The sequence below is a fragment of the Neophocaena asiaeorientalis genome, unplaced genomic scaffold (genome assembly GCF_003031525.2).
Source record: "Neophocaena asiaeorientalis asiaeorientalis breed wild unplaced genomic scaffold, Neophocaena_asiaeorientalis_V1.1 scaffold597, whole genome shotgun sequence".
Taxonomy (NCBI): domain Eukaryota; kingdom Metazoa; phylum Chordata; class Mammalia; order Artiodactyla; family Phocoenidae; genus Neophocaena; species Neophocaena asiaeorientalis.
In genome coordinates, this window is record NW_020172664.1 from 1,605,780 (window position 1) to 1,619,057 (window position 13,278).

At 35.1% G+C, this 13,278-nt stretch overlaps 1 protein-coding gene across 1 annotated transcript in view; it reads right to left on the minus strand.

Moving 5' to 3' along the window:
• KIF11 (kinesin family member 11) overlaps positions 1–13,278 on the minus strand; it is a 47,830-nt gene that overhangs the window by 25,856 nt on the left and 8,696 nt on the right. The window contains exons 8-14 of the mRNA XM_024739569.1: positions 12,728–12,970; positions 11,243–11,338; positions 7,665–7,753; positions 3,650–3,737; positions 2,711–2,899; positions 1,874–2,081; positions 454–626 (exon numbers count right to left, since the gene is read on the minus strand). Of these exons, the coding sequence (XP_024595337.1) occupies positions 454–626; positions 1,874–2,081; positions 2,711–2,899; positions 3,650–3,737; positions 7,665–7,753; positions 11,243–11,338; positions 12,728–12,970 (1,086 nt within the window). The remainder of the gene's footprint in view (positions 1–453; positions 627–1,873; positions 2,082–2,710; positions 2,900–3,649; positions 3,738–7,664; positions 7,754–11,242; positions 11,339–12,727; positions 12,971–13,278) is intronic.

Sequence of the window (13,278 nt, forward strand, 5' to 3'; positions counted from 1 at the left end):
GCACATTTTTCTGAATTTCTGTAGTTTTAAAATTAACTACCTAATATCTCCTGGTTGGGTCAGAGTAACATTAGCATGACTATTCCAGGACCCTTGAGGAAAAGATGAATGACCAATTTCTGAGCCAGCTGACAAGTCATGGGTCCCTTGAATTCACGTGAAGCTAAACCTACTCTTTCTAGTTATTAAAAGGCTTACTAACTCTTACTCTTTATGTTACAGGATGTAAGTGAAAGAAGTTTCAAAAGTTGTGTTGTATATATACGTTTGGAAATTAATCTTTCTGGGAGAAAAAAACAGTGAAGAGATTTGCCTTTAGAAATATAAACCTACTCTCTTAAAGCGATATGTTTACCATTGTGTCTAGTAAAGCTTAAGATGAAAGAATAGCAGTTAACATTGGTTTTGAAGACTTATCAAATGTAACCCTTCAAAAATAAGAGATTTACTAACAATCAATTTCTGAAGTACAGTTTTACTTTCTGCTCCTAATGATTGTTCTTTTAATATCATATTAGAAATCTGAGAAACAAGTGTAGACACATTTTCTGGAATAGATGTGAGAGATCCAAGTGCTGTTGTAGTAATCGTGTCTAATGCAGAGACACTGGAAGACAGCAGGTTACCTATACCAAAAAGAAAAAGAAGATTTAAACTCGGCAATAAATATATTTAAATACAAATACAACCTTCAAAGAGGTTGGAAAAATTATATCCTTGTTGTGGAAATTTGTAATAACAAATAAGCTTAAAATAACTGGCTCACTACATAAGCATGGAATTATTGTAAATATAAATTAAATACGTTCCTGCAGTACTCAGTAAGCACTTGGCACATGTGTAGATGTATCAGACCCAAAACTGTAACGCAGTGTAAATCAAGAGTTAGAATATTCTAAAAACTAATCTCTAATTGAAGGTAATACACAGTATTACTGCAGATAAAAGAGGTTAAAGAAGAGAAACTAGAAATCAATAAACAAAATTTTTAGTGGTTAGCTTAGAGTGACTAGATCTAGGTGATTTTTACAATTTTTTACATTTCTGCATCTTCCAACTTTTCTATAGTGAAGACAATACTTTAATAATAAACAAATAGGGGACTTCCCTAGTGGCACAGTGGTTAAGAATCCGCCTGCCAATGCAGGGAACACAGGTTCGAGCCCTGGTCTGGGAAGATCCCACATGCCAGGGAGCAACTCAGCCTGTGCACCACAACTACTGAGCCTGCACTCTAGAGCCCGCGAGCCACAACTACTGAGCCCGCGAGCCACAACTACTGAGCCCGTGTGCCACAACTACTGAAGCCCAGGAGCCTAGAGCCCATGCTCCGCAATAAGAAAAGCCATCGCAATGAGAAGCCCACACACAGCAATGAAGAGTAGCCCCGGCTCGCCGCAACTAGAGAAAGCCCGTGCGCAGCAATGAAGACCCAACATAGCCATACATACATACATACATACATACATACATAAATGCAAAATAATTAATAATAAACGAATGGATACTTACTTTCCTAAATGAAGATAACAACAATGGTTATGGTTAAAAATAATACCCATATATTCTGACAACATAGCAAACATTCAAAATACACATTCTCAAAAGAAAAAAAAGTTGGAGAATGTTTATGCACTGAAAATTTCAATAAGGAAACCCAAGATATGTAACAAGGTATGTAATGAGTTTTATAGAAAAAACTCAACTAACATTTGTTTTAATTCAAAGGCATTAATCCCGTCTGAATAAACAGTGTGCATTGGAGGGGACTACTGACACTGTCACCTGAGTTTTTATGATATTTAATTATCAGTTTTGAAATTAGTCTCACACTAAACACACAAAGATTAGAATTAGAAATGCCTGAACTTACCAAACAAGGTTTTATGAACTTCTAGCATGGCCTTTTGTTTTGTGCTGCCATCCTTAATTAATTCTTCCATACTATCAAACAGACTATTCAGGTTTTTGCCAAAAATATCCTGAGCTTCTGCATTGTGCTGATCAACTGCCTTCTTACGATCCAGTTTAGAATGGAGACCAGATACATCTTTTGTAGTTTCTTCAACTGTGTTAAGCAACTATATATGATTTTTAAAAATAAGTGTTGATAAGATGGATATGACAAAAGCAGTCTAATGAAAATATCTGTGCTTCATAAGGATTTTTCCTGATAAGAACTAGTAAATTTTATATATTGTATCAGAAGAAAATTTTAAACTTATGCTAATTTATCTAGGAATGTTTATTTCCCCTCCCCTAGCCATCTAGACAAGGAAAACTGATTTTGCCAATCTATTTTAGTAATTATGCTCCCTCACAAATATTTCCCCCATTATATGTTACTAATTCCTAGGAAAAGTACACCTAATAAAAAATTGAATACTCATTAGAAGATACTAAATTCTTGAAGACTGATTAATCTCAACCATGACCACAGGTAAAGCATTACAACACCATTATTCTAAACATCCACAAAGTATATTAAAGTCATGTTCTATTTTCAAAACTTTAGGAATAGTTTTTTCTTAAATTAGCATCTCTAGTGAAGAAAATTTAGACGAAATAGTAACATAATGTTTCTTAAATGGATGGAAGTATCATTTGGGGTGAATAAATAGAATTTCACAATTAACGCTTAAGCTAAGAGTTACTTCTACCCATTCTTTAATTTCTTTAATGCAAATACAAATTAAAACAAAGGACAAACCCTGCTGGCAGTATCATGAAGTTTCTCCTCAGTACTTTCCAAAGCTGACGTGAAATATTCTTCTTCAACAAGCTGTAATTTAGTTTCTTGTAAATGTCTTTGAGTGGTTTCAAGTTCCTGTGTCTTATTTTGCAGGTCAGATTTACACTGGTCAAGTTCATTTTTATTATCCATAAACAATTCTGTAACCTATAACACATTAAACATTTTTTTTTTAAGAATTAAAAAATGCAGAACTGGTTGTTGAGATACCTGGCTAGTTCGTAATATAATATTAGAAGAACCAAACAAATTATTTCCATGTAAAAGTCGTAACAAGTTACCAGGTAGGTTAGAACATTTTATATGGCATCTGGTTTCTTCCTATAAATTCATTAAAAACAAGTAACAGGGTAGTTCCCTGGCGGTCCAGTGGTTAGGACTCTGCGCTTCCAGTGCAGGGGGCACAGGTTTGATCCCTGGTTAGGGAACTAAGATCCCACAAGCCATGCAACAAACAAACAAACAAAAAACAAGTAATAGGTCTAATGGAGTGGTGTTAATTCTTCAGATTCCTTCCAACACTGCCAGTGTGAGGGTGGCACTGAAGGGTCAGGTCTTTCTACCTTAGTTATTTAACATCTGGTTTCTCCCAACATCTGCATTTCCTCAGCTGATAAACATGTTGATGAAAATGTCTCAGCATTCACTATTTAGCTTTAACATTAAATTGTACAATTCAGTTAATTTCTTAAAATGTTGCATTAATATAAGTGTCAAAATAGTCAGTTTCTTCATTATCACTGATGATAGTAAAAATATTGTGATACAACTTACTTTTAGTTTAAAGGTCAGCAAGAAAAAAAATCTTAAAGAAAAAATATCAGGTCCCTCACCTTCTGAAATTGTCCTTTAATATTTGCTTTTTGCATGACATTCAATACAGTTTTGAATGCTTACCCTACTTAGCTCTTCCTCAACAGCAGCAATTTTTTCAAGCAATTCTACAATTTGTTCTTCTTGAACAGTTAGTTTTCCACTCATGGCTCTAAAATAAAATTTAAAAGGAGTTTGACAGTTAATATTTTTTCCTAATTCTTATAAAATTTATTCTAACACAATTGAGGCAGTTACATATAATCTCTACCATTTATCACTATCATGACAATGATGCCTAAGTGTCAAGAGATAGATACTAAGTGCAGAAAACAAATGTATTCTTTGTCCTTGGTTTATAAATAGACTTTTTCTTGTTTTCTCCATTTTGAAACTGAGAATTCCTACCTATGAGGGGGAAAAAACATGTGTGTATATATAATTTGAGAAGCTACAAAGATGACAGAAGATTATAACCCACATAAAAAAAAGTAGAGGTGGGACATACAGCTAGGTGTCTATCAGGAATCAGGAATATGAAGTATAAACAAGACACACAGAATCCAGGAGAGGCTTGTGATGTGAAGGCATCAAGTGTCACAGGAGGAAGGGGTGAGATAAGGGGCGAAAACCTGGGAAACTAAAGTATGTATATAGAGCAATTACACTCCCCTGTTCCCAGCACCCATACCCCAATACACACCCCACTGTCACATACCACTGTCACACCACCACAAAAGTCCTCATGAGATAAACGATTATTCTCTAAAGCACAGTTCCTCAGCCTTAGCACTACTGACATTTTGGACCAGACAATTCTGGTCTGCTTTAACGGGGCTCTCTGATTTTTTGAGCATTAGCAAGTTTCAGAAGTCAGTGCTATCTTTTGCCTTCTTCTAGTTCCCTCATAACTACCAATCATTTTCTATTCCGAACTGTGCTTAAATGGCAAAGAATTTTAAGAATGTAGATTTCCTCAAATTATTAGCTAGAGATATTGTTAATTAAAGGAAAAGACAGAACTGAAGTATAAGAGGAGAGTTAATTCTAACAGTCTTTTGATAACTATATTAGTTCTTTATTGGAAATAGCTCTTTAAAGTAGAATGGGATATTTGAAATGCTTTTCCTATACTGAATATACAAGAGGGATACAACATTGTTATTTAATGAATTATATAGTTTTGATAAATAATTTTTAATTGAAGTATTATTGACTTACAATATTATATTAGTTTCAGGTGTACAACATAGTGATTTGATATTTTTATACATCACAAAATGGTCACCACAATAAGTCTAGTTACCATCTGTCATCATATAAATTACAATATTATTGACTACATTCCCTATGCTTTACATTACATCCCTGTGACTGACTTATATAACTGGAATTTTGTACCCCTTAATCCCCTTCACCTCTTTTGCCCACTCCCTCACCACCCTCCTCACTAGGAACCACCAATTTGTCCTCTGTATCTATGAGTCTGTTTCTGTTTTATCACGTTTGTTCATTTGTTTGGTTTTTTAGGTTCAACATATAAGTGAAATCATAAATTTGTTTGTCTCTGACTCATTTCACTTAGCATAATACCCTCTAGATCTATCCATGCTGACATTAATGGCAAGATTTCATTCTTTTTCATGGCTGTGTAGTATTTCATTATTTATGTATCACACCTTCTTTATTCATCTGTCAATGGACACTTAGGTTGGTTCCACATCTTAACTATTATAAATGGTGCTGCAATGAACATATGGGAACATATATCTTTTCAAATTAGTATACTACCTCTCCCAGGCTTAAAGGCATGGATGGCCTTGTATAGACACATCCCCTGCGCAGACAGCATGTGCTGGCTGGCTATGGCAGGCCAGCTGGAATGGGCAGAGGCTGGAGGGAATGATATAGTTTTGATATAGTTTTAAAAGGTCTATTAAACTTGGGATAAATCTTTAAATGTTGGCTGCAGCTTTTGTGATCTTTCTCTGACTTATGGTATAATAATTCTAAGAGTTTTTTCAGAATTAACTTTATTTCAGACCATGCCTCATGCCTATTATGAGTAAACACTGTCCTTAAAATAATGGGATGGACAAACTAAAGTTATTTCTTAATCTAAACTACATCAAAGAGATGAACAGAAGATAAGAAAATTAAGTCTGCGGTGTCCAATGTTTGACTACTAACGGCAAAAGATACCATATTAGCAAATCAAGAGACAAAACCACTTGTAGATATCCACTGGTTGCCTACTAAGCACCTATTTCCAGCATCCAGATTTCCTCTGGGGAATTACTCTCCCCTGACTGCACAGCAGCCAACCTGTATGGGGGGTGGGTGGGGGGCCTAATCCATCCCTAAATCCAGGGAATAAGCCTGACTGGCTCAAGACAATCAGGGAAATTCAACTCCTTTGCCTTTGTATTGGTTCATACAAGGACATAACTGAGGACTAAACTAATCAACAAGTGATGTTCCCCTGGCCAGTTTTGATGGTTAAAGGACAGGCAGCTTCTCATCCACATGAGAATGAATGAGAGAAGGTAGCTGTTCTGCGGCTGACCATCTCCCCTGATGAACAGAGCCAGCCCTAGAAGAAAGTTACCACTCAGGAGAGGAAACAGGATCCTTGAGTTACTGGACTAAATATCCTTGCTGTTTTAAGTCAGTTTAAGTTGGGTTTTCTAGCATTCTGATACCAAACTTAAAATATAAAATGTTTTTATTGAATAAGATATAACATATAAAAAATATTAAAATGATAGAAATAGGGACACCTGTAAAGTGAACACTTGAAAGAAAATAATGCAGCACTAGTGTGTATGGTAGAGGAGTATATCTGAAAACCAGAGAAACAGAAAAAAGAAAACATTTTAAAATATCAAGTTTAAGAATTAAGTGCAAATTTACAAAAGATTTTTGTAAAAATGTTTTTGCCAACTGGGTATGGGCCATGAAAGGAACAAACAAAACTAAAGTCACATAGGAAGAATGAAAGGAGAATTATTGTTTAATACCCTACAACACACAATATAAATTTGAGCATTTGTAAAACTAACATATGAACAACAATCAGGAGGATATAGCACATTATGGTAATTGAAAATAAATGGAAAAAATGAGTTTATTAAATGATTTATATACCATTAGAATGATCATGTAATATAACATCTATAAAAGAGTAAAAGGTTATATTAAAATGCTTTTGGTTATTATCAAAAATGCCCTGTGAAAGTCACCCTCCTTAGTATCAAGGATAAACGCATTCAGGAATTTTCAAGTTATAATCCTTAGCATCCCACTCGCCTTCTGCCTCTGTTATTATTGTTGTTTCTACATAAAGCTTCAGTAGAAACTTTCCTTGAAACAAACTACTCCAGGGTTAAAAAGTGAACAGAGGGACTTCCCTGGTGGTCCAGTGGTTAAGAATCCGCCTTTCAATGCAGGGGATGCGGGTTCAAGCCCTGGTCAGGGAACTAAGATTCCACATGCTGAGGGGCAACTAAGCCCGCATGCCACAACTACTGAGCCTGTGTGCCACAACTAGAGAGAAGCCCATGTGCCACAACTAAGATCCTGCATGCCGCAACAAAGACCCGACGCAGCCAAATAAATAAATAAATATTTTTAAAAAAAAGTGAACAGATTAGTGGTTGCCAGGGGTTAGGGATCATTGGGGAAGAAGGGTTAATGAATATGACTACAGAGGGGTAGCAAGAGCAAGATGTTTGTAATGATAGGATAAATCTGTATCTTAACTGTAGAACTATAGCAAATCTACAAATGCGATAAAATGAGGTAGAATTATACACACACATTGTACTAGTGTCAATTTCCCAGTTTTGATACTGTACAAACAGTTACTTAAGATGTGGGAAACTGGGTGAAAAATACATAGGACCTCTGTACTCTTCTTACAACTTCATATGAATCTGTCATTATCTAAAAATAAAGTTACATAAAAAGAGTTTTAAACTGTTTCATAACTACTTGTTAATGTCAAAATGAAAAGAAGCATCTATAGGAGGCACTTCAAACAGCCTATTACCAGAAAATGCTTACTTTTAGAAATTAATTCCCATAGCCAAGGGCTTACCTGAAATTTTCTTCAGAAATGTACACTCCATTTTTTTCACGGGCTGCAGCAAGATCTCGTTTCAGACGCTCTATCTCTTCTGTATACTCCTATGCAAGAAGAATGTCATGTCAGTGTAACACTTCAGTTTGGGGAAGATATGCAATAAATAAAACAAAGTTAGCCCTCCTATATTTTTTAAAGCATAAAAATGTATGATAAAAAGTCACAACCATACTTTTCATTCAGTATTAATCTGTTTAGAATAAAGTGTTTCAACAGCTTCCAAAACTCCTTTAAATGCACTCATTATAAAAATACAGGCTTCTGAAGAAAAAACACAACCTCCAGTACCCAGGTTGGTCTCTAAATAGTATCTCACATTAAAAGGAACCAGGATTTCTTAGAGAATTGTCTGACTCTAGGACTGGGGCAAGAAACATTCAGGATGAACCTACAACATCTTGTCAAACAAAATAGGAAGAAAGCCAAAGAAGCCTAGGCTAGTGAAAAGGACTCAAGAACCCACTTAAGAGGTACCCACTGACCAAAGGCGGGACAGTTTGAACATCAGTGAGGATATTATAACTACAATTGTAGTTAATATAACTACAATTGGTAAGCACAAATATTTTAAGTCCATGAGTTTATAATGATATTAAGAAAGCTGGGAAACCAACTCATTACTCTCAAAACTGTCAAAGGAAATGAATCAAGCATTTGTCCTGCCTTTCCTATAAGAATTATACCCTTGGGTAGCTGAGGGAAAGTTCCTCTTTATAGAGGTAGTCCAGCAATCAACTAAGAAAGAATAATTGAATTAGAAAATTATCATTTTGCGATCGTTAAAGAACTAATGGATCAAGTCACTTGAATATAATCAATTCCCCTCAAAAAGAGAAAGAACCACGTTCTGTGCTTCCTAGTGGGAGAACATACCACCACCTATGAACTAGTTTGGCCAAAAATATATAAATAAATAAAACCTGAATCTATCAAGCCTCAAAATCCAACTACCAGTTTATAGAAAATATGAAGAATAGAACATGTCAAGATAGTACAGGAAACTTCTACAGGACAATACAGATACTTCCACAAATACATTATATGAGGGAAAGTAGATGGAAGAAGAACCAATGTATTGAAACCTAAAGATAGATCAAAAAGTTGCAAAGGGTAAACCTTAATTAGATCCTAAAACAAACTATTAAAAATATACACTGAAACAATTGAAATTTTTAAAATGACCGAATATTTTATCATCTTAAAGAATTACTGTTAAATATTTTAGATTTAATAAAAACATTAGGGTTCAAAATTTCAAGTGTCTAAATAAAATTAATGCTTATAAAAGAGCCTGGCATTTTTATAACAATGAATATAAAATCACTGTAGTTTTCCTCAGGTCCTGACAATTTTGAGGCTCTTTATGAAAAAAGAGGTTTTCTCAAATAAACTTCCTTTAAACTGATTCCAAGAGGTATTACACTGCTGTACACCTGAAATTAACACAACATTGTAAAATCAACTATACTCCAATAAAATTTTTTTTTAAAAAGCTACAGTAATTAAAACTGTATATTAGTGGAGGGACAGACATAAATCAATGGAACAGAATAGAAAGCCCAGACATGTGCCCACACAAATATAGCCAACTGATTTTTCACAATGGTGCAAAATCAGTTTAATGGAGAAAACATAGCTTTTTCAACAAAGAATGCTAAAGCCATCCAGACACCCCACAGGTGAAAAAAATGTACCTTGATCTAAGTCTTACGCCTTATACAAAAATCAACTCAAAATGGATCATGAAATTAAATGTGAGATGTAGAAATACAAAACCTTCATTTAAAAAAAAAAAAAGGAAAAAATCTTCAGGATCTAGAGGTAGGCAAAGAGTTCTTGCAATTGACACCAAAAACACAATGCATAAAAGAAAAAAATTGACAAATTAGACCACATCGAAATTATAAACACATGCTCTGCAAAAGCCCATAAGAAGAGGATGAGAAGACAAGTACAGCCTGGGGGATAATAATTGCAAACCACGTTTGTGACAAAGGACTAGTATGTAGAATATATTAAAAACTTTCAAACCACCACAACAACAAATAATCCAATTAGAAAATGGGCCTAAAAACATGAACAGACATTTTACCAAAGAGGGTAACAAACAGCAAATAAGGACATGAAAAGACGTTCAACATCATTAGCCAGTACAGAAATGTAAGTTAAAACCACAGTGAGATATTATTTATTACCTATCATACGCATCAGAATGATTAAAATAAAAAATAGTTACAACACCAAATGCTGGTAAGGATGTGGAGAAACTAGATGACTCATACATTGCTAGTGGGAATGTAAAATGGTATAGCCGCTCTGGAAAACAGCTTGGCAGTTCCTTAAAAACTTATCATTCAATTACCATACAACACAACAATTATACTCTTGGGCAATCATCCCAGAAAAATGAAAATTTATGTGTACACAAATTACTGTAAACAAATGTTCAAAGCAGTTTTATTTATAATTGTGAAAAATTGAAATCAGCCCATATGTCTTTCAACAGGTGAATCTGACAACTGTATGTATGGTATACACATACCATGGAATATTCCTCAGCACTAAAAAGAAAAATCTATTGATATGCACAAGCCAGGTGAACCTCCAGGGAATTATGCTGAGTGAAAAAAAGGCAATCCCAAAAGTTTGCATACTATACGATTCCATTCAATAACACTTTTGAAATGGCAAAGGTTTAGAAATAGAGTACAGATAGTGGATAGCAGAGATTAGGGACGGGAGGTGAAAGTGGGAAGGAAAAGATTATAAAAGGGCAATGAGGAATCCTTATTATGACAGAACTGTTCAGTATCTTGACTGTGGTGGTGGCTCCATGAACCTACACGTGACAAAATTGTATAGCATTAACTAAACACACACACGTGAATACAAGGAAAATTGGATAATAAGATCAGTGAGTTGTTATTAATGTCAATATCCCTATGGTGATTTTTTACTATATTGTTTGATAAAATGTACAAAGGATCTCTCTGTATTATTTCTTCCAACTGCATGTGAATCTACAGTTACCTCAATAAAATCTTCAATTAAAAAAAAAAAAAAAAACTATTACCAAGAAAAGGAAAAGACAAGCCAGACTGGGAGGAAATATTTACAAATCTTATAAAGGGTTTGTATCAAGAAGATATGAACAACTCTTTACAACTTAATAAAAAGACAACCCAATTAAAAATTGGGCAAAGGATTTAGTAGACATTTCACATAAAAGATATACAAATGCATAATAAACATGTGAAGATGCTCAATATCATTATTCATTAGGGAACTGCTAATTAAAACTTCCTTGAAGCACCATTATATACTTAAATTTTGCTGACTTGATAGAGCTGGTAAAGTCAACATATTAGCATTAGAAAAAACATTTTAACACATAGGGTATTTAGTTCAAATCATTAGATGAAAAGCCTTACCATAGGCAATTTAATAAATTTTTTTAACAATTATCTATTTCAGCTCCTCATTTTCACATTTGTCAAACAAGATTACATTACTCCACAAAAATTCACAAATACCTTAATCAGAGCTTTTTTGGTGAGTTTCTGGTTAACTTCAGGCTTATTGAGTATGTTCTTTGCTCTGTGAGCATATTCCAATGTACTCAGAGTTTCCTGTGATGAAAAGAAAAGGCCAATTACTGAAAACACTAATTTTCAACAAGAGAAGCCACCGCAATGAGAAGCCCACGCACCGCAACAAAGAGGACTCCTGGCTCACCGCAACTAGAGAAAGCCCGCGTGCAGCAAAGACCCAACGCAGCCAAAACTAAATAAATAACATTAATTAAAAAAAAATGTTTAGACTTAGATTTTGGTGATAGTTGCACAGCTCTGTGAATACAGTAAAATCACTGAATTATATACTTTTAATGGGTGAATTTTATGGTATGTGAATTATATCCCAATAAAGATATTTTTTTAAATGAAAGGGGAGTTAGAGACCTTATAAAAGCTTTTCCTGATTCCATTTAAAGCACATAACCCAATATAAGATGTTACCATCTTTGTTGTTTTTCTTGGTTTTCCTACCTGTTCCCACACATCCAACCCCATCTTCAGTGCTCTCTAAGCAGCCTCTAAAACAGCAGCATTCACTTAACCCACTTCTAAGTCCTCAATTAGACCATCCACTGCTAATGACCACAGCAATTTTCTTTGAAGACTGTGTGGAAAAATGCAATTAAGTAACTAGTGTGGTTTTTTTTTAAATTGGGGTATAATTGCTTTACAAAGTTGTGTTAGTTTCTGCTGTACAGCAAAGTGAATCAGCTATATGTATACATATATCCCCTCTTTTTTGGATTTCCTTCCCATTTAGGTCACCAGAGAGCACTGAGTGGAGTTCCCTGTGCCTTACAGTAGTTCTCATTAGTTATCTATTTTATACACAGTAGTGTATATATGTCAATCCCAATTCATCCCACCCACCCCCCTTAAGTAACTATTTATTTTATTTTATTTTTTTAAATTTTTGGCTGCATTGGGTCTTCGTTGCTGTGCGCGGGCTTTCTCTAGTTGCGGCAAGCGGGGGTTACTGTTCGTTGCAGCGTGTGAGCTTCTCATTGCGGTGCCTTCCCTTGTTGCGGGGCACGGGCTCTAGGGTGCGCAGGCTTCATTAGTTGTGGCACGCAGGCTCAGTAGTTGTGGCTCACAGGCTGTAGAGCACAGGCTCAGTAGTTGTGGCACATAGGCTTAGTTGGTCCGCGACATATGGGATCTTCCCAGACCAGGGCTCGAACCCATGCCCCCTGCATTGGCAGGCGGATTCTTAACCACCATGCCCAGGAAGTCCCAGTAAGCAGTTTTTTAAGATTAAAAATTGCCAGAAAGGAGAAAGACAATTTTTCCAGTGGTGTCCTCCTCTACATGTCCACATGCAATGCTCAGATTCTTTTTACTGTAGCATAGAATGAATGAAGCCAATTGATGAACTTTAAAATTATGTGATATTAAATAAGAATTATAGCTACTACACTTCCGGATACCTTTCAAAGAGCTTACCTCAAGATTGAGAGATGCAGGAGAAACTGTTGCAATTATAGATGTTCTTGTACGTCCCCCAAGAGAGTCCTGGAGGATTCTAGTTAGTTTAGATTCTCGATAAGGAACATGAGGTGTTCTTTCTACAAGAGCAGTAATAACCCTTCCCAAAGTCAACAGGGATTGATTGATATTTCCAGCTTCCCGAGCTCTCTTGTCAACTGCTCCAGAACGTCCAATGTTTTCACTTCCTGCAAGATCAACCTTAAATTTAAAAAATAAAAGTAAGTTCTCAGTCTATTGGATTTGGAATAGAAGACTTTCATTCTCATATTGTACATAAATATATTAAATAGCCAGTAATTTTTCTATAATTAACAATCCACTACAAACCTAAAAACCCAGTGACTAAAAAAATATTGTCTATAAATACAAACCTTCAAGCCGCTTTATGAGGTGATAAAGAATGAAACATTGGACTAGAACTACCATCTGACCTAGCAATCCCACCTCTGGGTATGTATCCAAAGGAAATGAAATCACGATCTCAAAGAAATATCAGCACTCCCACG